The sequence below is a fragment of the Blennius ocellaris genome (assembly GCF_963422515.1).
Source record: "Blennius ocellaris genome assembly, chromosome: 7".
Classification (NCBI taxonomy): Eukaryota; Metazoa; Chordata; class Actinopteri; order Blenniiformes; family Blenniidae; genus Blennius; species Blennius ocellaris.
The window spans coordinates 24,910,385-24,934,571 of NC_137656.1; the positions used below are offsets into that span (position 1 = coordinate 24,910,385).

At 42.2% G+C, this 24,187-nt stretch overlaps 1 protein-coding gene across 2 annotated transcripts; it reads right to left on the reverse strand.

Moving 5' to 3' along the window:
• Positions 1 to 555: 555 nt before the first annotated feature.
• tango2 (transport and golgi organization 2 homolog) lies at positions 556 to 22,348 on the reverse strand. Of its 2 annotated transcripts, none has more exons than XM_080499613.1 (10): positions 22,208 to 22,348; positions 21,742 to 21,790; positions 21,422 to 21,537; positions 14,602 to 14,690; positions 12,692 to 12,811; positions 12,110 to 12,227; positions 3,274 to 3,341; positions 2,904 to 3,054; positions 1,747 to 1,851; positions 556 to 1,344 (listed from the first exon to the last, which is right to left on the reverse strand). In XM_080499613.1, the coding sequence occupies exons 3-10, from the start codon at positions 21,475 to 21,477 to the stop codon at positions 1,224 to 1,226; spliced, it is 828 nt and encodes a 275-aa protein (XP_080355739.1). In that variant the 5' UTR covers positions 21,478 to 21,537; positions 21,742 to 21,790; positions 22,208 to 22,348; the 3' UTR covers positions 556 to 1,223. The 2 variants fall into 2 exon arrangements, with proteins under 2 accessions (XP_080355739.1, XP_080355738.1); XM_080499612.1 differs by having other exon boundaries at positions 2,904 to 3,057.
• Positions 22,349 to 24,187: the final 1,839 nt, after the last annotated feature.

Below are 24,187 nucleotides of genomic sequence, written 5' to 3' on the forward strand. Positions count from 1 at the left end.
GCTTCTTGTACTTCAAAATGTAGCAAGAATTAGCATGAACTCAGACCCCTCGAACAAGTGCACCGACTTTTAGCCGGCAATGAAACTTACAATAAAATGTCCCCTAATAAAATGTCTTCTGTGATATTTAATAGTTGGCAAAGTTGGCAAGTGTGACTATTGATCATGTACAAATGTTTCTACATCACCTGTGTGAGTAACAGAAATATGAAGCCTACGTAACCGAGAAGTGAAATGACTGAAAGCTCTTCAGCATAAAACACAAAAATCACAAAGGGATTAAATCACATGTTGCTCCCATGGCTGTCACCATCTATTGGATTTTCACTTGGCGATTGTTGTAGGCAAAAAAAAAAAAAAAAGATTCTCACAACATTAACAAAAAACAATATCTATCAATGGCTGTATCACAATCTTTCAAATTGATCAGAACCCTTTTGTAAAAAGTTCAAGTAACACTGCATCATTCACACAACGCTGACCAAAGTGCTTCGTCAACACGAGAATATTTGCTACCAAAATAAATGTACCCAGTGTCATAGTATGAGAACCAAATGTATTTAAATAAAATGCTTTATTGTCAAGTATTTGCAAAGTGTTTCAATCTACCATGGAAGAAGTCAAAGATCCAGTGCCTGAAACATTTGGTGTTACAACCACTGATGCTACCGTTTCTAACTGAGCAAAACTACTTGCATACCAATAACTTGGGCTATTGCAATACTGATACATTATTTGTTTTTGTGCGTTAAATTTAGCTTTACACATTTTCTAGAAAAATATTGATGACCCCCTGCAATCTCATAGTGCGACGAGTCAAACTTCAATCTGAATAATATTCATGAGAAAATAGTACAAATGTGAGCCAGATAATTAGAAGAGAGATTACAGTCCCGTGTTATGAACACCAGCCATCGGTGATGGAAGCAACACAACCCGAGGGTTTTGTAGCATTTAAGTAACTGCTTTTCCCCTCTAAGAATTAGTTGAATGTCCTTTGGCAAGCTCTTAAATAAGCACATTTTCAAAAGATACATCATAATTTAAATCAGAAAAAACACATACATGCCACTGATGCTAATGAGGCATCGAGTGACCAGGTGAACAACAAAGTGCAGATGAGTCGCCTGCTCAAACAGCTACTTTGGTGTAGTGCAGGCCGAGGAGGTGGACTGGAGGGGAAGGAACAAAAAGGCACAGAGTTGGTTTCCTCCATCGGGTCTTCACTCTTGCAGCTTGAACTGAAATGAGTTGGTGCTCCATTTGCTGGTTTCACAGTCCAGCATGGTGCGTTCTGTGAAGGTCACGTTCCCTTCCGCATCTATGAGGATTATTGTGTTGGTCCTGAATGGACAGGGGGAAAAAAAAACAAAAAAACACATTGCTATTACCACAGGAGGTGAGGAGAACACCGAAGACAACTGTGAGCACATGATGCTCACATTTCCGCATTTGAGGTATTCATCCAAGCTTCCTTATCAACCGTGAGCAGCCGTTGGCAAACAGCTCCTCAGTGAAGTGTGTACTGATGGCTTTACCAAGGACCAGCCCACTGACCTTTTGGTCACAGGAGAGGCCTTGTATTCACTAATCCACCGTGGTGTCACAGTGCAGGCGATCCCCTTTCAATTCCTCACACTGGAAGATTGATTACCTTACAGCTCGGTGCTACGGTTCTGCAATGCTGCAGCTTGCCGGTCGCCACAGGGGGAGACGGAGGAGAGATTTGGGATTGGAGACCCCTACCTTGTGCCATAAGCAGGGGAGCGAACACACACAGCCGACAGAGCCTGGACCATGGGCTTGCTGTAACCGTCTCCCTGGGTCTCCTGAATGGGATCAGGTGTGTTCCTGGTAAAGAAAAGAGCTTTTGAGGGAAGCGTCTCACACAAGAGTTTAATGTTAAGCTTTTTGTAACCATATTTTGAAACGAATGTTTACAATCAAAAGTCAAAGCCAAATCAACTCCAGTAAACATGCGACACAGCTCAGAAAAAAAAGCGAATTTAAACTTTCAGCAATGAGATTGACCTGCTGTAGTGTTTGGTTTGGAAACAGTGGCGTGACCCAACTTGACTGGATTCAAAATGAAGTGATGGGAGGGACGGCAAGGGCAAGTTTGGAGGCAACTCCTGAGCCCCGGTTGAGATGGTTTGGACATGTGCGTGGGAGAGACAGTGGGAATATTGGGCCTACGACGATGAGATGGAGCTGCAGAGCGGGAGAAGTCGTGACGGAGGATTTAACAGCGGTGGAGGAAAAGAACGATGCGAGATGCAGGCGGGTGGCGACCCACAATGAGAGCAACTGAGGAAGTCCTGCCTGCTACCAAAAACTCTTCATTCAATTTGTGCTGATGGAGGTGATGGATGTAGAAAAGCCACTGGACAGGTTTTCAGTCCATCCTAACCTTGAGGAAAAAACACCACCGTGCCACACAGAAGACTTGCAAGTCCACAATTGAGCCAGAGATATTACTGCCGTGAAGCAGGACCCACATGCAGCCAAATCAACTTTTAACTATTCATTCACATTTAACATAAACAAACATGAGTCAAGATGCTTTGTATTAGTGGTGTGTAAATCTATAGTCTGTGTAATGCAAAAATATAGTGTTTCTGTACATCTACATTCACAAGATAAATGAGATGAAAACATGTTTTAGCTCTTTCCACTGAGGGAATGGCGTTTCTACTGAAACGATGAACTGATACTTTTGCAATTCAACTATATTCTAAATCATAAGGCACCTGAGAGGGTGTGCTACTGCAAGCAAATCAGAGCTGCTGGTACAACGTTTAGGCGTTTCTTCAATTATAGAAAAAAAAAAAACAAATCTCCCAGATTTGGGCTTATTGATTTATTTTTTTCCCTGAGAGTGCGATCTACTTGTTCTCACTCACAGCTCTTCATTATTGAGGACGTTGAGCAGCTCTTGCACCAGTCCGTCGCAGGACAGGGACTGGTCACTGACCACGTTGCTGAAGTGACGTTTGCCCTGCAGCAGTTTCTTCCATGGGGTGTCCAGCAGCGAATTACTCAAGCCATAGATGCCTGCTAGAGGACACATTGCACAAAAAACCAACAAAAAAAAAAAGGGGGGGGAGGGGGTAAACAGATAAGCAAGTTGTGTCTGTGTGCTTTTTGTGAGGCAATAGGAACAATATCAACATGGAAATGTCAGGCCAACATGGACGGGCCATAGGGTGGAAAAGGGAGGAGCAAACTGAAGTGGATGGTTTCTACAGCAACCAAAAAAAAAAAAACACAGACCTGGATCGAGACGGATGGGTTCAGGGCTGCCTCTGTTTCCATAGTAACACACAATGTCTTGTTTAGCTCTGGACGGGGACACAGTGAGATTAGAAAATTAGACAATGCATTTAGTGATGATTAAACTTGTTTATGCCCAATTATGAATGCTGCGCGGAGAGTCGCAACGACGGTGTCTTGAATTAAACGGCAAAAGGTGGAACCGATGTTCAAAGGCGCACTCCTCCGGGGAAACGAGCAAAATGAGAGCTGAAGGTGAAAAGGCAGTCTCGACAGAGCACCATACTGTTCTCTTTAATGATTGATTAGCTTTTCAGAGAATTCGGGAACACTTTGATTTCAGCAAGACAATTCAAATGGGAAATTACAAAACATCTGACAATAACTGTAAATGTTTTTCAAACAGTAGAAATGGATCAAATTCGGGCTTCAGAACAGAAATTAGAGTGACAAACACCTTTGACGATCATAAATCCATTTAGTTACACTGTTAGATCTCCTTGAAAAGTCCTCAGTTGGGGAGAATTTATTCGGTCTGAAAAGTCTACCCGACATCAAGGGCATCTGTCATGCCTTTGGTACAGGAGAGTGAATAATAAATTATGACCAAATCCTTTGAACCAGTAGGGGGAATGAATTTTTTTGATGTCAATTTTATGACGGGCCTACCAGTGGCATCACTCAATCTGAAATGTGGTGCAACGCCGCCTCAACGTCTAACTTGGAAAGCTTCCCAGTCAGGAGCGGGCGATGGAGGGACAGGATATGCTGCTGGGCTTTGAGCCGTGGAACTAAAATGTACTGGATAGTTCTAAAAGCTCGAACACAAAGCAGACGAAGGAAATGTGCCCCGGGTCTGTGGCAGATACTGCTAAAGTAGAAAATGTTGAACATGGTTCACGTTCAAAACAATAATGGCATTGAAGAATTGGAAGTTCAAAAGAGCATTAATTAAACTAAATATTTAGATCAGTGGTGTCAAACCCATTTGAATTCAAACGCCACATACAGTGCAATGTAATCCGGATGGGGCCAGACCAGCAAAGGGAAATTATGGCAACTTTTAATTAGCTGCAAAGGTTTTCTAAAGTTTTGGTTCAAATTTAAGTAAAAATACTCGCATAATAATAAAGAAAATTATTTTATGGGCAAATTGAACATTTATCATAGTAAAATGTAGCCTATATTTGGCTTATAAAAAGACAGGAGTTCAAACAGCAAAAAGAGGCAACTAACTTGGTTATTGTGTCCTACGGGACTCATTTTGTGTCACGAAGGCAAAAATAAAAAAAGCTGTTTCTTTAGCAATTTTCATGGACTTGTGTAAAATAAATATAAACATAATTGAAAAACAAATCTAATCACTTGCAAAAGTAAACATTAACTGTAGTTGGAGTTATATGAAAGCACCACAGCTGGTATACCTGCTGTCTATTTTATTAGGAGCTCATACTGTTAGATTAAGTCTCACTTCGCTTTAAAAAAACAACAACAATCAAAACCCGCCTCATTTCTTGGCATCAGAAAAACTCTTCTCAAACTCTCCATGCTGACTTGGTTGCACAACATTACTCATTGACTCTATGATGGTCATCATGAGAATTCAGCTCCATCAGTTCTCCACTGGATTGAAACCTGATGAGAGATGCCAAGTGAAGTCGGCAGTAAATGGAAGGAGCAATCAGGAAAAAGCAAACCACAGAGGTGTACACATGGTCAGCAGCCATATTGGGGCAGGCTGCGGTGCGGAGACCATGATTGATGGTGTTAAATGTTCCCAGAAAACATCTCCACATCATTACACCACCGCCACCACCAGAATGTAGTGTGGACAAGCCTGGCAGGGCCCATGGATTTTGTGACATTACCATCTGGCGAGCTGAGCAGAAATCCACGACTCTCCAGGACTTCCACTTCCTCTTTTCATTAACACTTGTACTTAAACCTGCAACTTCCCTCACTGTCCCGCCGGAGCCGTTTTAAGTGACTTCACCTTTCGTACTGTCGTCAGGGGCATTTATGTCACACCATTTTCTCTTTTGCACCGATTCCCTAAGTGTTTCATTCTTGTATTTTGTGAGCCTGTCCACAAATTCTCCATGTCCACTTCTTCAATTTAGGCTTGCAGGGTGTAGGCAGTCAATCCCCCACCCTGGATAGGTCACCGGTCCTTCACGGGACAAAACACACTCGTTCTCATTCACACCTACAGGGAACTTAGCGCTACCAAAGAGGAAAAAAAAAGAGAGAAAACTTCGACAAGTACCACACATGCCCAGGGAGAACAAGGGAAACTCCTCAACTTTACTCCCACAGAAAAAACAACAAACAATAATAATTCATATTATTGATGGAGCACTTTAAAGGACTTCAAAACACATAGCAATTTAAAGAGGCGTGATAAGAGCAGAAATGCTGTAGGATATGTTAAAACCAGCAATACAATAAACAGAACACATTTAAATAGTACCAATTTCAAAAATCCCAATATGCATTTTTGATGCCAACATTGCAAGAAAAACCTCAAACATTAAAATACCTTCACCAAAATAACTTTCCTCTGCATTTCATATCAATGGTGAAATGAACAACATAAATCTGTTGGATGCTATGAAAAAAATAAATGTTACCTTTCAGAGGGAAATTAAAGAAAACGTTATTCCATCTGTGCAGATAAAGGGACTTTATGATTTAATTTGATTTAATTTGTGATTTTAGTGGCTTCCTGTGATTTAAATGTGTGTTGCAATGTTGCAAGATGTTTCAGGACCCCGAGCAGAAAAATGCCTTTTGTGCCAACAGGGACCCAAATAAACATTGACACTCTATTTAATGAAGGCAATGAGGGTCATGATCTGTTCATTTAACCCAGCCGCATGAACATAATGATGTGAGACATGGCGTGTCAGTGTTCCTACTCTTGCATCTGACCATGTGAAGTAGATGTCAGTCATCTCGCTCCTTTTAACCTCGGCGAAAACACTGTGGGAGCGACGCGACGACACAGCCTGATATGAGTGGATCGTCACACACTGGGGCAGAGCGTTGTGTGAAGGCAGGGAAATGTGTGCCTGGGCAGCTGCTGGAGAAACCCCGAAGCCGTCGGTTCACATTACACTATCTCTCTGACAAACAACAAATCCAAGACCTTAATAATGTTCCTGTGTTCTGCTTTTCTCTGCCTCTCAATGGTTTCTATGAACACAGCAAGCGCTGGCAAATGTTGACTCGGGTGATAGTAGTCACAGTCGCTTCTCAATGAGATCCAGATGGCGCTGGGAGCTGAAGGGAAATGAAAGAGTTTGTAAAGCTTTTATTTGTCGTCAGCTCTACCGCGGGAAAACACGACGCAATGAAATCCTATTCTGATCTCGTGACCTGAACTTGACACCACCTGAGAGACCTGGCGGGAGTGTGTACACTGTGATATGCATCACATTGCTTGTGGTGGTGGGAGGAAGGTTTGTGGAGAGGGAGAGAGAGAGCGCGCTCCATTCCTTCTTTCTGAAACTGGCTCCAGCATTGAGAGTCGCGTCAGGTGTGAGGTGGGTTGATCTGGGCAGAGATGAGGGAGCAGCAGGAGGCGGAGACCGCTGGGCAGAGCAGGAACAAATAGGGAAGAGTCAAAAAACAGGCTTTTTCAGACCCCAGTCAGAGACGTAATCAGTATGCTGGTCGGGAGACGCTCTAATGAAGAGTCCTCTATACTGAGGCTGGAGCGCAGTCCCCCCCCCCCCCCCCCCCCCCCCCATCGCCAGCTGTGGGGTAGCTGCCCGGACATGGCTGGGCGAGATCTCCGCATTATCGGGCTCAGAATGCAGACAGGCATGTTGTTCAGGCTCTGGGTCACGACGGCGTGTAAACTCACATCTGTGCAGGTGCATCCACACATACAAGGGACGGCGTGAGGGAGGCAAAAAACCCAAAAGATTTGCAGGTTTTTAAACTTTTTCTGATGGAGCTCTACGGATGATAGAGTGAGTCTGTCAGTCATCCAACCACTTTGAACCCAACAGAAACGGTTTAAACCAGGGGTGTCAAACATGCGGCCCGGGGGCCAGAAGCGGCCCGCCAGAGGATCTAATCCGGCCCGCCATGTGATTTTTTTATTTATTTATTTTTTAAGTATAAACATGAAAACTGAAAGAGGCTGATGTAAAAACACTAGATTGGCAAAAATTACATTGGTCAGAATTTGACCCCCGACATGAATGCGTCTGTGGAGGTCACATGACGCAACACCTTTCACAATAAAGGTGTCCAATTTATGTGAAGTGATACTTTAGACACGTAAACTCAAAAATGTTTTCCAGATAATGACAAATTGTTTTAATCCTGAATAAAAATACGATATCCAGATCCAGATATTGTGGGTTTGTTTTTTTTGTTGCAAATATAGTATCTGATTAACTTTAATATGTATATTTCAGAATAGACTGGCAAATTCTTGCAGTTACAAAAGGATCAAACGAAGGAAAGACTTTGCATTTGTCCATATTTGCAGTTTAATATGTTACGTTTGACTTGTTCGGCCCTCCTGAGGTCAGATTAGGGTGGATGTGGCCCCTCAACTGAAATGAGTTTGACACCCCTGGTTTAAACAATATATAATTACTGTATATCCACTGTGCGGACAGGGTGACATTTTCTAACGAGATAAATAATTTATTTTGCTTCAAAACACCAATTTATGGCTTCACAAACCTAGAAAATGCACGATACGAGCTGCTTAACTTTAACTAATTAACTTTAATATAGTTGGGACTATTCTAAAATTCAGCACAAAGTATTCATTGAATAAATGTCTTGCCAAATTTGGGGATCAACAGACATTTCACAATAGCATGAGATAAGCATTTTAATGATTTTATTTATTTATTGCTTTGATTTATGACTTGCTAATCTTTGCAAACTAATCAGTTGATCTAAAATTAGGGATAATAAGCTACAGTTTTCATGCCCCCCCCAAAAAAGCAAACATCTTTAATCAAAACGACACTAGTGCCACACAGAGATAGTAGTTTGCAGACTTGCAACTAGATAAAATGATGGATCACATCTATATTATCTTTCTGCTTCCATTTAGAGACTGAACAATTCTTTCCATACTTGGTTTGCTTTGATTTACTTCCTAAAAGCAGCTGTGGCGTTCATGCATGACGTACTGTCTGTTTTGCAGACATACGTATGTTGCATAATAATATGACAATAATCAAGTGTCCGACTTTACAAAGAGAAACAGTGCGCCGCCTTGAAATGCCGGCGGAATTCTCAAAAGTGAATGGATCAAATAAGCAGATTCACTTGTTCAGTCTATTATTCACAACAAGCCCATGTTCATTTTCACTAGGAAATGTGATTCCCCCCCCCACAGGTAATGTCATAGGTGATTGAAAATGCAAGCATTGGCAGCTCTTTTAAAATGTTGAGAGTTCATCTACACCCCGATACTGGGGAATGTGCATATCAGCTCCACTGCTCGGTTTCTTTTTTCAGATCGAACAAGCTTCTGCCAAGAAATACAACACATGGTTTGAGGCGGTACAACTGAACCACTTTCTACAGTTGTTTTTGTAAAACAGCCACACTCTCTTTGACTGAAAGCGAATAAAAGGAGGCATGCCTTTGCAGGCGAACATCAGAGGAGGTATTCATTAAAATGGATAATCTCTGGGCATCCACTTTAAAGCAAGAGTGACTTAAAGCAGGATCAAAAGCCAAAGCTATGGAAAAGTCAGATGAAATGCTGGCTGCAGAGCCTCGAGAGGTTTGAGCCGAGAATGTCAGAGATGGAAATGTAAATATTACAGTATATGGCACGAGCTCATCACGTTAAGCATCTGTACATGTTTCTGCTTGGATGTCAGTGATTAAATCACTCATCGTATAAATTCATCCAAGTCCAGTTATCGATTATTCATCAAGGTGGAGCTGGTGAGGCATCAGCTAAAAAGTCACAATGCATTAATGATGAAAGCATTTTGTACGTTCAAAGTACAAGAAAGAGCTCAGGTGGGAGGAGAATGCTGTAAAACGGCAAAAACATTGTGGCCTCCATTGATACGGCGTCGTAAATCACCGCTCTTGTTTAAGATGAATAGAAAAAAAACCTCCTCTAAACATGATGTAGAGCTGCTCTCTACCCACCAGATGTAGTTATTGATTCTGAAAGAAACTAGACGCTTTATTTCCTCGGGGCTGCTTGACACACGACAATGGAAAAACAACCAGGCCAGTAATGACCGTGTTTATTAAAAAGATGAAGGCTCGCTTTTTGCCACGTGGCGTCACCCGTATCTGCGCCGCCATCAGATGGGTGTCTGAGGGGGAAAAAATCAACAACATATGCCGCGCTTTCACAGCGTGAGGCTGCCTCTTTTTAGCCCCAGTGCAGTGCAAGACAGAACGCATTATCATCAGACAAACACGTGTCCCCTTTCACCGTCCCGCTGTCCTGTGAGCTTCGGCTGGCACCTTATTGAGTCATGAAAGGAAAACGCAATCTGGACCGTGCAGGTGTAACAACGATTTTAACAAGGACACGGGAACATCCTGATGGCTGCAGCGTGCCATTCAGGGAAGGCGATTTATCTCTGAAGTTTCTTCAGCCAGGAGAAATAAAGTATTAAAGTATTGCTTTACTGTGAAACATTTGTGGATTTAAGCTGCGTGACGATGATTTACACACTCAAGTGTGTAAATCTCATAGCAGCTGATAATTATTTAAAAGGACCTTGAGTTTCTTCACAAGTTATAGAAAAAAAAAAAAAAAACTGTTGTTAATTGGCAGTTGGGGTTGTCTAAGTAACTTTCAAATATTGTAGTGTTGCCGCCGGCATCGCCGAGGGTCAATCTGACTCACAGCTGAAAGAAACTGACCTGTACGTACAACGGCAGACGTGGCTCATCAAAGTCAGACAACATTTTTCAAAGGGGTCAGTTTATCTCAGTGACTGTGGATAAAGGAAAATGTTCTATATCTACATCAGGACGACTGAACTCAAAGCTGATGGACAAACAGTTGACTTGGGTTATAGTGACACAGCAGCTCTGTCGCCGTTCTTTTGTTTTCACTTTCAACACAAGTACATGTAAAGCTACCTTTTCCCATAAAGCAGAGGGCTGTCAAACATATAAGGCCCGTTGGAGAGAGCAAAGTGTAAACATTTCAAAGAAGACAGATTTTTTTTTCTTTTTCTTTTTTCAAACACAATTCTGAAGAGAGGCGAACACAACACATCACTGACACCAGAGGTGAGAGATCAGTGACGCTGGCGTGAAAGATAGCAAACTAGCATAAGCCTCAAGGCCATGTTGTCAGGGTGCGTTTGTAAAAACATGCATAAGGCAGCTATCGGAGAAGATTGTGTGGCTTCAGGTTGAGATTGCAAACATTTGCATCATGAATCCGTTCAAGAGAACTTCTCTTATACAACTGGGAAAATGTAGCTCCAGTGGTAAAATCTACAGGTTGAACCATAAAGACACACTTTTTAGCTGCTCCTACTCATATGCCGTGTCGTAATAGAATGTCAGTCGCAGTGTTGGATGGGAGGATGTTTTTGTTCAGGAGCCAGCAGCAATAAGCCTCATTTTTGCTAAACGCCAGTTGGTCGTCAAGAAGAAGTTTTATTATTTTTTTTTTTTCCTCGTTCTTTGATAGCGCTAAAAATGAAAACACAAGCCTCACCTCTGTCCTGCTTGCCCAAGTGTGTGGGCTCAGCAGCCAAACAAGGTTATGCGAGAATGAAGAAACGGTCTCATCCAACACGTTTACCCATTCCTACTTATATTGCCAAGACAAAACGCAAAAGACGCCTGAAATCCAGTGCAGCTTCTTGAATTGAGCTTTTTACCCACTTGGACCGGAGGTCAGCGACCTTCAGATTCTTAGAATTACATCATGCAAGTAGGCAGCAAGTTCACATTTAAGAGCTTAGCGGGTTCTCGTGTTACGCGGCGACTGAAATCTGAAGACTAAACCACAGATGTCCTTTTAAACCAAGTCAGTTGAATAATTTAGCAGGCTGTAGTTGATAAATGCCGTCAGATAATTTGGGATTTCGACTTCTTTCTGGAACGCTTCAGTGAATAGCAACTCATCCATCACATTGGCAGAAATGATTAGTCGGCATTTTAAGTTGTTAGAAGTCATTATTGGAGCCTAATGCGGCGGAAAATATCTCACCAACCTCAAAGTGACGTTAACAAGCACAAAAGAAGAGATGCACAAGTTCAAGAAAATCCCACTGGGAGGAGATGCTGCTTGAAGGCAGGCAACCAGGATACACAGATTATTATACCAAGTTCCTCTGTGGAAACCCTCATTTTCCTTCTTCCCCCCTGCGAGGGATACATCCTGAACCTCCACCTCTCCCTGGCACCAACCAAGACCCGCTTCCGTGCCAGTTGTCCGCAGGGCGTCCACATTACAGCTATCTCAGTGTGCACGGCGCACACTTTCACCCGTCGTCTTTGCAGGTTGCTACATGAAGCCGAGTCAGGCTGGTGAAGGAGAGGAGGCAAGAAAGAAGAAGCCTTAAGTAATTGTTGATGCCATGAACATGTTTGTGTGTGCGACGAAAACCCTCAAATGAGAACACACCTTCTTTCTTGCCTCACAAATCACAGGGACACAGTTAGAATCTAGATTTCTGGAAATGGACCACATGATGTCGGAGTTGGATAAAAAAAAAAAAAATCTTTCCAGTGTCAAAAAAAACGTATTACTGAACACAAGCTTTCATTCTCATAAACAAATCAGTGTCAACACTCCCGGCCGTCGGAGGAGGAGGAACGCTCCCCTCAGAAGGAATTCCCCACACCTTTCACTTACTTGAACTCTGCTGTGACGAGGTTAAAACCATTGTAGAGGTGGCCTTCTGCCGACACCTTCTTCAGGTACGAGTAGCTGTCCGCGTCCTTCTCCGTCAGGTAGTTAGACACAAGAAATCCTGTGAAAGGGTTATAAAATCAAAGGCTCTCAAAGTCTTAAAGTTAACCAACACAACAAATCAATAGAGTATGAAACATTGACTGACATAGCAATCTCCTATTTTACTGATCTATCACGGGCAACTAATTATGAGACTGACATGTATAATTCATCTGATCCTCCTGCAATGAAGTGAACTGGACAAGACACTGGCATGTCATCCAGGCAGTTTCCAGGCAACTGAAACTGCAAAACTCAACAATCTCTTGAGGAACCTTTCTGCATCAGCTGACTGGCTTTATGTGGAGGAAGTAACTGTGCATATGACGTACACAACAGCTGTGGCTTCATCTCTTGAGCCTGCCACTAGTGCATCCCGCATCATTTTGAATTGGGTTGACTTTCTGTGTCAACGTGTCCATCATTCTGTTTAATCCCGTATTTCTAATTCAGCGTCCCTGTGACTTTCCACTGCCGTCTCACCCCGGCCCTGTGCGTCCGGGTTAGGACGTCCATCCATGTAGTTGGTGATGGCCGCCAGCTTGCCCCGCTTGTTGATCCCCAGCCACGATCCGCCTTCTTTTCCATATTCCTGGTCCAGACCTGTTGAACGCAAAAATGGTAATAAAATCCAGTAAACACAGCTCTAAAATGACCCTATAAAAAGAAAACCACACTGCACGAAGTCAATACATATGCTTCTTACTCCAATACATCATTAAGAAATGATTTAGTGAAATATCCCAATTCCTCACTGGAAGTAAACCGTTTTCAAGCGGTGGACCTCAAGTCACCTCGCGACATTCGATTAACTCACTAAATTAACAGAAAGACCCAGTTGAACGTGCAAAACTCCAAACCAGAAAGAATGATCAAACGTGATGTCCTGGGTGCCAGAAGGTGGCAGTCACGTGAGGTTCACCATCGGAGAGCTGTGGCTGAAGGATGTCAATGTTGGCACACGTCATATCAGCTCAGGGGGAGTTTCTGCCTTTTTACCATGACACACCCTCAACAAAAGGTTACACTCATTTACGAAGGAGCAAGTGATTCAATTTAATTATGGAAATAAGATCAGCAGAAGTTCAAGACAAATTGAGGTTTGTTTTTGTTCTACAATGAATACAGATGACTGATTTTTAAAGCATCCAAATACCAACCAATCATAAAGACTTTCATTATTTGTTGCATTATTGACAAATACAAAGGCAGTAATAAAAATCTAAAACTTTAGAGCCCAATGATTGATGAAATCACAAATGGAGGCATAGAAGAATCATTGGTTTGAGACAAGGTTTTCTTGTCACAGGTTCATCTTCCATACAAACCAAGAAGAGTTATCGCTCTGCAAGCCTGTTCTCCCTCCCTGTGGTCAATAAAGACGGTCCACTTACACAGTGACCAAGAGAGTAAAGCCCTCCCACTCCCTCGGGGCTGGATGGAAAGTAATCCTGATCCCACTGGGAGCTGTAGCTTACTTCCTTTTTTTCCCTCATTCTACGTCTCCTTCAGGGCTTGGCTGCTGCCCCTCCGCCCCCACGCCCAGCCGCCCCGCCCCCAGCCCTACAGATAAGGCAGAGCCATTCATTTCTGTCAGATTGCATGAAAACAGCCATCAAATAAAGGCCCAGCAGTGGAGTCCTGACCCCTCAATTACATGGGGGGAAGGGGGGCTGATGAACAACGAGGCCATCTCCAGGTTTCCTCCGTGAGTAGGAAAATAAAAGATGACCGATTTCCTCTGCTCCGCTATAATGTGTATCGAGCGTCAGTGAATTAAATATAGTGTATTGCTTGCAGAGATGTTCTGTGACAGAGTGAAGGAGAATTAAATGCAGACACATTTTCCATAATCACTGAAAGCTATCTTGTTGTGAATGTAAGAGGAGTCGGGCATTGCCTCAAGGTTCAAGCCCTGGCACATTACGGTGTGGTTATTTATTTCCTTAATAAAAAGGAAATTAATTAAAGACATAATTAAACAAATGCAATGCACATGGGAAGAATTCCATTCAATTTCTCTCTCAACTCTGCAACATCTCACAAGATGTGGAAACTATTTTTGTCATACCTGTCAAGAATGACATAAAATCAGTGTCGACACCTGTGTCATTAAACTGTACGTGTATTACTCCTGGTCAAGTGCACGTGTTTCACCAGACATTTCACCTGCTGATTTAACTGCCAATTAACTTCATTCGCACTGCTCAGGACTATAATTAGAAGAGATCTCGTCTTTTTTTTGCTGAGCTTTTCTCGTGCAGCTCGTTCCTACACGCTGCAATTTCTGTCATTTGGCAGAAGGCATTGATACATCTATGTTAAAATCTACTGCAAGCAGTAGAAACGCCGGGTGGAGAGCAGGCCTGCTGCTGGTAACTGCACCAACTCACCGCTGAGGATCTCGCCGTTAGTCCCCCAGAAGTCTGCAGCTTTGGAAGGCCTGTTGTAGAACTCATCTCTGTTGGCGGCCAAAATCAGCCTGCAGAGATGAAAAGAGGAAATCACTGGGTTATTTGTCGTCATTCCTGGAGCGTTATTGGTTTGCGCTTGAAACGCGCCACGGAATAAAAGCCACTGCGCCATCTACTCATCAGAGATTTGTGAAGACGTAGCACTCAACCATCCCATGTCAGACCTTCTCGGGAATAAATTCTACATCAGCTGTGTCTGCAGAGGGGAACTGTGAATGGAGCAGGTCTATATGAGCCCCATTATAGCAATTACATTGATTCAAGGTGAAATACGGAGCTCAGACGAGTCGCAAGTCTTCAAGTCCAGTGTTTTATTCCAGAAACTGATAGAACAAGACGCAGACGATACAAACTGTGGAAGCCACAAGGTGGAGCGGGTTCTTTGTTGATGACCAAAGAAAAGGGATGTGACGGAGAAAAAGAAAACTCTCAACTGGAGAGAGGGGAGAAAATTGGAAAAAGAAATTATTAAAGTTTCTCATATGCTTGTGAAATTGGCTTCATAAAGCAGTTTGATCCAAATGATATTGATTTTTATTCATTATACAATTTACATGCAGGTTGAATAATGATATTTTCTTAAAAAAAGTCACAACTGTATTTGTAGTATAAAAATAATATTGATGACACAATTGGTAATAATAGATTGCATTGTCAATTTTACCGACATACAACCGCATTTTCACTTCTTTTAATTCCTCTGCTTGCAGATGAATCATCCATCCGATTGTAATGTAATGCTGCATGAAATCCAAACAGCGTGATTTTAAATCACAGAAATATGCCAGAAGGGTCTAATCCAGTTCACCGGATGACACTAAAATGTAAATATCACAAAATAGACATTGATTACAATTTTTTTTTTTTATCAGAAAAACTCCCAAATTTTCCACTATCTCATTAGCAACAGAGAAACTGACCAGGGGCTTGTTGCAAAATGTCTCAGTTAAAGTGTAATACCTTTACTGAGCATCAAACAACTTGAGGATAATTTGATAAAAACATGATATCTGAAGGCTACAACAATCCCGCCATCGTATCAGCAAGAAGCTTTTAGCCCACACGGCCGTGAGAGAAACACTGCGGTCAAAAAGGATATCAGCCTTAACTCAGGCTAATTCTTTTGTTAAAAAGCGCATCAAATGTGAATGGAGAAGTTATTTGCACCTTGCAGAAAATACGGTGCCGTCAGTGCTTATAGGTTTTATCATTTGACACTCTTGACCAGACTGCAGCCATTAAAACATGAGGTTCAACATTTGACTCTGTAAATATCAGATTGCTTCAATGAAGTTGTTTAAAAAAAATAAATAAATAAAAAAGAGAACGCTGATCTGACAGAGGAGCTTCATTGTAAAAAATAAATAAATAAATAAATGATGATAATAATAAACAAACGTGAATAATATGGAATTGAAACAAGTTCTAAAAGCATTTCACAGGTAAACCGTCTCATCTTATTCTGCAGAGCTTTGTACAGTAACCTCCACAGGGACTTTATCCTGCTCTAAATGTTATTTAATTGCCACAGCGAGGCTACAACAAAAACATTTACGGCCACACACAAGAGCAAATAGGACAAACAAGAATGTGATCTGATTCATAATAAATCCGGGGAAATGTGAGTCTCGGGCACAGGCTGCATGTCAGTTAACCATTGCACTTTGACCTGTGTTGTTATTCTGCATGTCACCGAGTAATGGCACCATTATGTTTATGGCCATGGCCAACAAGTGAGTGCATTGTGACCTGCATCCAACGCAGTACGAGCCATTTGGGTCTACATGCCGTATCCAGCAGGTGACTGCTGTCAAATGTGTGGCGAAGAAGCACAACGGTACTTAGCGGCTGCACTGTGAACCCTCATTTGGCTTCTATTAGCCAACAGTCCCACAGCAACACACCATAATAGCCAGGCTCATCTGGTCCGAGCCACTCGTTATGAAACAGAGAATTATTTTCCTGCTTGGAGGAGGAAAGGATGCCTTCAGTCTTGTACCACGTGACTCATGAGCAATGTTGAGCTCCTGGCTTTATGTTCTTTGTCAAATTAAAAAGTATTCTGCTTTTATATAATTGGAGAAAAAGACCATGCCGATATGAATTTAAAGTGTGAGTGTTGTGGTGGTTAGCATTCTTACCTCATAGTGAGAAGTTGTTCTGTTTGTTCAAAGGAGCACAACTTTTTTTTTTTTTTCCCCTGGTGTGAATGAAATTTGTTTCCAAAGACTAAAAACACTTCGCCCAATTAGAATTTCACACCACGTTAACACAAAGAAGCTGAACTTGTGTTTGTTTTATCATATATCCGAGAGCATTTCTACGTGCTCGTCTGCATCTTTCACCTTGCGTTCCTCCTACAGTCCGATTACAGGCATTTAAGATGAATTAGAAAGTAAACTTGTGAATGCCAGTGTGGTTGTCTCTCCATTTGCTTTCTGGTGACCCGTTTAGAGTGTAGCCTGCATTTGTCTCCAGCAGTGTTTTTCAACCTTTTTTGAGCCAAGGCACACTTTTTTCTTTGGACAAATCTGGAGGCACACCACCACCCGAAAATGTTAAAATGTGAAACTCTGGAGCCTCTATTAACAATATAAAGTCATTCTCATCAATGCTTTATCAACAGGAATCAAATAAATACAGAAAAAAGTATTTCCCAATTTCTTTTTTTTAAAATTTGTACTCCCTCAGTGTGAAACCTGGACCTGATGGATGAAGAGCTGAGATCCTGGTTCACATTCTTCCTTTTCAAAAACTTCTCCATCACTGTGACTGACACAGTACTTTGATACAAGATGGTAGCAGGAGGTGGAGATTAACCAGACTGACCTCTGTTAAGTTTCAATTTCACCGGCAAAGTTGGCAAAGTTGGCACTGAGTTGGTCGCTGCAGGGCATGATGGGAGTTCAGGTTATGTGTTGCCGGAGGTTATTGAGGGTTATTGTTGGGGTTGTTGTGTGTGTTGATTTGTGCTTGTGTTGTGTTGTTGTTCCTCGGTTCAGATAGTTCATTATTTCGTCTAGTTTGGTTTGTTGGATGTTGGTGTGCAACCATGTGTGAGAAAAGTGTTGTGTGGAGTCTCATCCTGTTATGAAGTTCCGGTTGTGTGTGTTCATGTCAAAATAAAAGCCTCTGGTGTTCAGCTGGCAGAAAAAAATCTCGAGTCAGAGCAATTCTTCCGCGGTGCTCGCCACAGTATTTATACATGATTACTCTGCACACTGCTCTGACAGCTGACAGCGGCTGTGAGAGCAAATGTTTTTTTTTTTTTAGAAAGAATGCGAAATTGGATAATTTCCCACGGCACACCTGACTAGATCTCACACCTGACTAGATCTCATGGAACACCAGTGTGCCGCGGCACAGTGGTTGAAAAACACTGGTGTAGAGCAATATGGATAAAGTGGTATAGAAGATGGATGGTTCGATGTACTAGCTTTTTAAGTATACTACAAAGGCCAGAAAAGAAAAAAGAAAAACCCATTGAAATGTATTGACCTTCACAATTAGTGCATGTTCCTTCCGTGCTTTGCAAAGGCCATCCCATTCATCTTTCAGGATGGAAGCTCGGCTCCCGTTCAGAGTGAAAAAACAAAATACAAAAAATAAAACAAGCTCACCTAATAGGAGTCGACCTTGATGCATCAGAGGCGAATGACAGCCTGTCCTCGTGTCACACTGAGAGTCACCACTGTTCCCAAAAAGCAAAGCCAACACTAATGATGGGGCTCACAGGAGAAAGCATCTGCTATTGGATCCTCGGTGGGGGGAGAACCCCCACGCGAGTGGCTCATATCACAGCAACCAGCCAGCCCACTTCATCACAGCGGAGGAATGGTGGGAGGCTCATCAACATTCAACCCGGACTCCTCTTCCTCTATCCAGCCAATAACGGCTCACAGACCTGCATATTGAAGGATATCTATGATTCCCAACAGATTGTTCCTTCATTTTGGCGAGCGCTTGACATTTCTTCCAGCACCGCTGCTTGGCGAACACATTCTGCAATATAAGCAGGACATTTGCAGCAACTCCATATACTGCCTTCAGAAAAACTGTTTCCGTGACTTTTCATCCAAAGTTTGAAGCGTCGACTTGAAAAAGCCAGACGTTCATCTCAGTCAGCCAGTTAACATGAACATCACCGGGTAACACATTGCATTAAAGTCAACCTCATAAAAAAAGACATAAACATGCTTCCAAGACATTGAAATTCAGTGTAATTCCTTCATTCACAGTGGCAGGAATTCAACAAACTGTGGGAAAACATTCAGAACTCACAGTCTTTCTTTGTCATTTCTATTAGAAAGCTATCAACAGCAACAGATCTACATTAAGTCAAGCAGTTGCTGTAGATTCACTGTGTCCGTGTCCATGAATTGAACATCGTGTTCCACCAAGTGCTGGAGATTCTCTACAGGATTAAGACCTGGTCGGGGTGCAGGTCAAATGTCAGGACATAGCGGCCCAACAGAACTATTCACTAAGATGATTGATTACACAGGTAATGGTAGAATGACGGTCATTTGAGGGACATATGAACCAAGTTTCAAGCAAAACTACTCCAAATTATTGTATTAATGGGTTATTTTTCAACACAGGGTCCCTGGTTGAGGCCATTAGGGGACACTTGACCTTGCTGATCATGTACTTCCATTAACTACGACAGTGGACTCATTTATTTGAGAATACTTGCAGCTGTATCACAATGCCAGAGTCATATCAGAAAGTCACTGAACTCAAATGTCACAGCCATGACTGATGTGTATCTCTTTATATATTGACTGATAAAGCACTTTATTAATACACAGCTGAAAATGTTGAAACAATTGCAAAATGCTTTAAAGCTTCAATGTAAAAAAAACCAAAAAAAACTCAAGAATAATGTTTTTAACACCTGGAGGAACGTACACCAAGAAGAATGAAGGGTTCTGAAGTGCATCTAATGTTGTGGCTGGTGAGTGTATGACTTACATCACGTTACAATATTGCTGCTGTGTTTTTGCAGCAAGTAAGAAAATCAGCCTGAATAAAGGGTGTAGAAACATGTGGGTTATCAGTGAGTCATTCTCTCTGAACCTTATCCCAATTCACGCCCGCAGACGTATTACTGTATTTTCTGGATGATAAACCGTGACTTCTTGCCAGCACTTTGAACTCTGCGACTTATAACACGACGTGGCCAACTTATGGATTTTTACGGGTTAACTGGCTTCATGCCGCCAGATTCTACTTGCGCATGTAGATACTTGCTGTTTTTAGCCTCTGCTTCTCCAAAACTTGCCTTAAAAGTGACATTTGTGACGGTCTGGTGTTCCAGCAGCTGACTGCTGTGAATGTTGCGTTTGGGTGTATCACATAAACGAGCGCGCTGGACTCTGTGGCTGAGGAATCTTCCTTCTTAGAATCACAATCAGTAAATAGTCGATAAAATACTTTATCAACAGAGACAAAGCGCTTGCTGATTAGGCATCCGTCTCTCTGTGTCTCTGTGGCGGTGAATGTTGCATTCAGGTGCATCGTAAAGCCAACGTGTTGCATCCTTGGCTGAAAAATCTTCCTCCTCAGAATCACGATCAGCAAATAAACGATAAAATACTTTATCAACAGAAATAAAACACTTGGTGAGTATGTACCTGTCCCTCTGTGTCTCTCTGTCTGTCTGTCTGCGGGCTTCGCAGCAGGTGCAGAAGCTGCACAACACAGCGCTGTGTGCAGGAATTTACAGCACTATGAAAGACAGATTTGCGAGAATTTATGAACATATGAGCAATCCCCGCATTCCTGCAGTGAAATTCATGCCCCATTACAACATGGACACCTGTGGCTTATGGTCAAGTGAGGCTGATGTGTGTATTTTTGTTTGTTTGCTTTTTGCGGGTGCGGGTTATATTCCGGTGCGCTCCATAGTGCGGAAAATACAGTACCATCAGCTTTTGCTGCGAGGGCTTAATAACAAATCTTAATGGAACTTTATTCTTGTCTGCAATCCATTTCAGTCAAAGCACGCTGCACATATCCTTTGATTTCCACTTTTCTAGAACAGAGGAGAGCTACTTCTAGTCTAAATATAGCATCGCTGTAACCACATTACAACACATGACGTTTCACCTCTCCCCAGGTTAAGGTGTGAATCAGTTCTCATAACGGATCTCTGCTGTGATCTCCTTAGGTGGGGTCAAACTCCCAGAGGGAAGGACAGAGATGGACTATGGCCAGTCAAAGAGCTTGCTCCTGAGCTCTGGGGAACGATCATAATGTGGGGCTGCAGATCCCACCGTAACTCACACTGACTGCTCATGGTGCACCGGTCTCAGCTGACCACTGAAAGAAGTTAGCACTCACTGCTGGGAAGGGCACATGCAGGTTTTGCAAAAAAAAAAAAAAAAAAGTTGTAGGGAAAATTAACAGTGTTGCAGGATTATGTTGACAACACTAAAAATAGACCAAAACCGGAGTATTTCTCCATGACACTTAAGCCATGCAACTCACAGAGTGACAGAGACATTGTGTCACAACTTATGGATACTTGTTTCAGCCACCTTGGAGCAACACGGTCTTGTTTTCACTCCAGGCAGAGGGTTTGCTGACATGCTTATTTCTGTTCCATCTTAGGTTTGAGTCAAGAACTTACTTTCATTTTGACTTCAAAAAGTACACATTCTGCAAATGTAATGCATTGGCTCAACCTCCATATGTCACGGAGCGTGTCTGAATGAAATGGAATGGGTGGCTGTACCTGTAGGCATTTTTGGATGCAGGCCGGGGGTCAAACTTGAAGAAGATTATACACATGGATGTACAGTGGGTTGATTACAGAAGTTTCACTGAGTCCGCATCCACTTTACGTCATATCTGAGAAAGAAAGGACGACAACAAAGGTATCGAGGATGTAATGTGTTTCTATTCTATACATGAGATACGTTTTGATCAAAGTCTGTAAACATGTACCATATCCGCAGAGAGAGAGAGAGAGTAATATATATATGTATTTATTTTTATACACACAGCAAGTGAAATTTAAACTTTTAACTAAACATTGATCAATTCAGTACTTACAATATGTGCTGGTCTGTAGTGCAAACACGTTGATGATCCAGGGTGCATGCTGGAGCCACGATGAGAACAGGTGTCAGGTGTAACATGTCACATTTACTATTCCCGTGAAACGCAACGAGCGCAAAGGTAAATAAAACCCAGACATGATGAAATGGCATTTAATGACCTGCTTCGTAAGCGACGATAACCATCCGAGCTGCTGGGGCGCAACTACTAACCACAACGTTAACTATGGACGATGGTAGGCAGGTAACGCGATAGCAAGACTGTCGCTATATCTACAATCTGGTATAAATGTTTGAAAAGTGTTGCCGAAGAGAGCAAACATTGCTGAAGTGATCAAACAAAACACATTGTTCCCTGAACGGTGACCGTCAGCATAACTTGCATGCACGCATGCAACCACTTGCTAATGCTAGCATTGCGACTGTCAGCGAGACTAACCCAGACGACTTCAGTCACCTACCTAAACTTAGACGTTCGCGTCGAAACAGACTGCAAATATGGTGTGTTTTGTTGATATTACGCCGATTGTCCTTCTCCTCCTGCCAGCAGATCGAACAAACTACCCTTTCACACTTTCCGTTGACAAGTTAAAGGAAGCACGGGCAGAGAGTTGCTTCGATTTATGTCTGTAGACCGTACGCCGCTACACTTACCGATCATTCACTCTTCGTTGCTGCTATCTCCGCCCACCTCAGTGGTTGCCGATTGACAAATCGAGTGCTCGTTTTTATCGCTTCGCTCTGATTGGTGGATTCACCAGAAAGAAGCAGAAAGCTGCCTGTAAACCGGAAGCGTCACCTTTAGAGATATTTGTAGTTCTCGTCAAAATGAAAACATATGACGCTTTGAATAAATAATTAACCCTCGAAACGTTTTGACTTGAATAAGTTTGGATTGAACCCCCCCATCCCCACACACACACACACTTACACACACATTGTAAAAAAAACATGACATCCATCCTGAACAATGTTCAATCAAATCTTAAATCAAAAGGTTTATCCAGTCCCACATGGAAAGAACCTATACGAGGATATATGCACATACATGAAACCTATATGCACATAAATACTGCAGAATCATTTGGTTCCAATACAAGCTCTTTTGAATCAAGTGTAATTCCTATACTGTCCATTAGACGGTGCATGTTGGGAAGTAAACGGCTGCTCTCTCTTTTCTTTATCGCACGTTGGTAAATACTTAAGATTCACAAATGTAAAGCATATTATCTGGGTTGCAACATGTTAAGGATAATATTGTGTGAGTAAGGAGTCGTAAAACTAAGTTTTACCGGAGTTTTCGAATGAAATGTGAACCGTGTTGATGCTAACCTGCAAAGCTAATAATCCCACATGGAAAGAACCTATATAAACATATATGTTTTAATATAGGTTTTGATATAGGTTTTGAATATATGTGACATATATAAAATTGGCCGTTTTCCTATATTTTATGTACATATATGTACGTATATGTGCGTATATGCGCATATATGTGCACATATGCGTGTATATGTACATACATGCACATATACGCACATATAGGTATCATGTATCATCATTAAAAACATCATCTGATTGCTCTCCAGGCTCAGATGGAATAACTACAAACATTTCAAAAAAAAAATTAAAGCGTTGCTATTTGAGGCAATAATGTATTACTGGTAAGGAATTATTGACAATGAAATGAGGCAGAATTATTTCATGAGTTCACATGAACGTAACCCTCCAGGTATTGAAATATGTCAATTACATAGTCATTGAGATAGATTTTACTTTTAGACAATGACCCAAGCATCAGTGATGAAATAGAAATTGTTGTAGTGGGCAGGATCTTTATTTTTGATGAATAACCTAAAGTTATATCCTTCTTTGTGTTTGTGTCTCTGCAGTGAGGAGCAATAACAATAGTTGACAGATCTTCAGAAACCATTTGCATCATTTGAGACATAATGCTAGGCAGCACTTGTTTCAGGAGCCAAACAGCCCGACCCACCATGCCCGAGAGACAATGTTCACGAGAACGAGATCGACGGTACATTTATGGCGGCGTCGATGGAGAGAGACACTACTGAGACAGAAGTCATGAGCGACACTGGGACAGTGATCGGTACCGATCCAGACGGGACTATAGAGATCACCAAAATCATAGCTCCTTCAGGGACCGTTCACCTATTGATGATTGCCCCAGAGAACAAGAGGTGGAGGGTCGCTGGGGCAGGTTCCCCCAGCACCCTCGGGAACGAGATCGAGACCGGCGCGCACACATTACCACTTCTACCAACAGAGATCTACAGGTGAGAGTTTTGAACACTGTAATGACTCGCACAGCAGCCGGCAGTGGTGCCACGACGGTTGAGAGTCTCGTTTCATAAAGCTCAAGAGCAATGGCAACTATCGCCCTTCAATGGACGGGATTTCCTCAACAGCCACCAAGTCAG

Excerpts from the sequence above, each read along its gene's own strand:
- tango2 (XM_080499612.1), bottom strand. The coding sequence starts at position 21,477 with ATGTGTATAATCTTCTTCAAGTTTGACCCCCGGCCTGCATCCAAAAAT. Across the intron at positions 12,812-14,601 it reads TAACGGCGAGATCCTCAGCG|GTCTGGACCAGGAATATGGA; the intron begins GTGAGTTGGTGC and ends TGCGTTCAACAG. Across the intron at positions 1,852-2,903 it reads GTCCTCAATAATGAAGAGCT|GAACACACCTGATCCCATTC; the intron begins GTGAGTGAGAAC and ends TTTCTTTACCAG.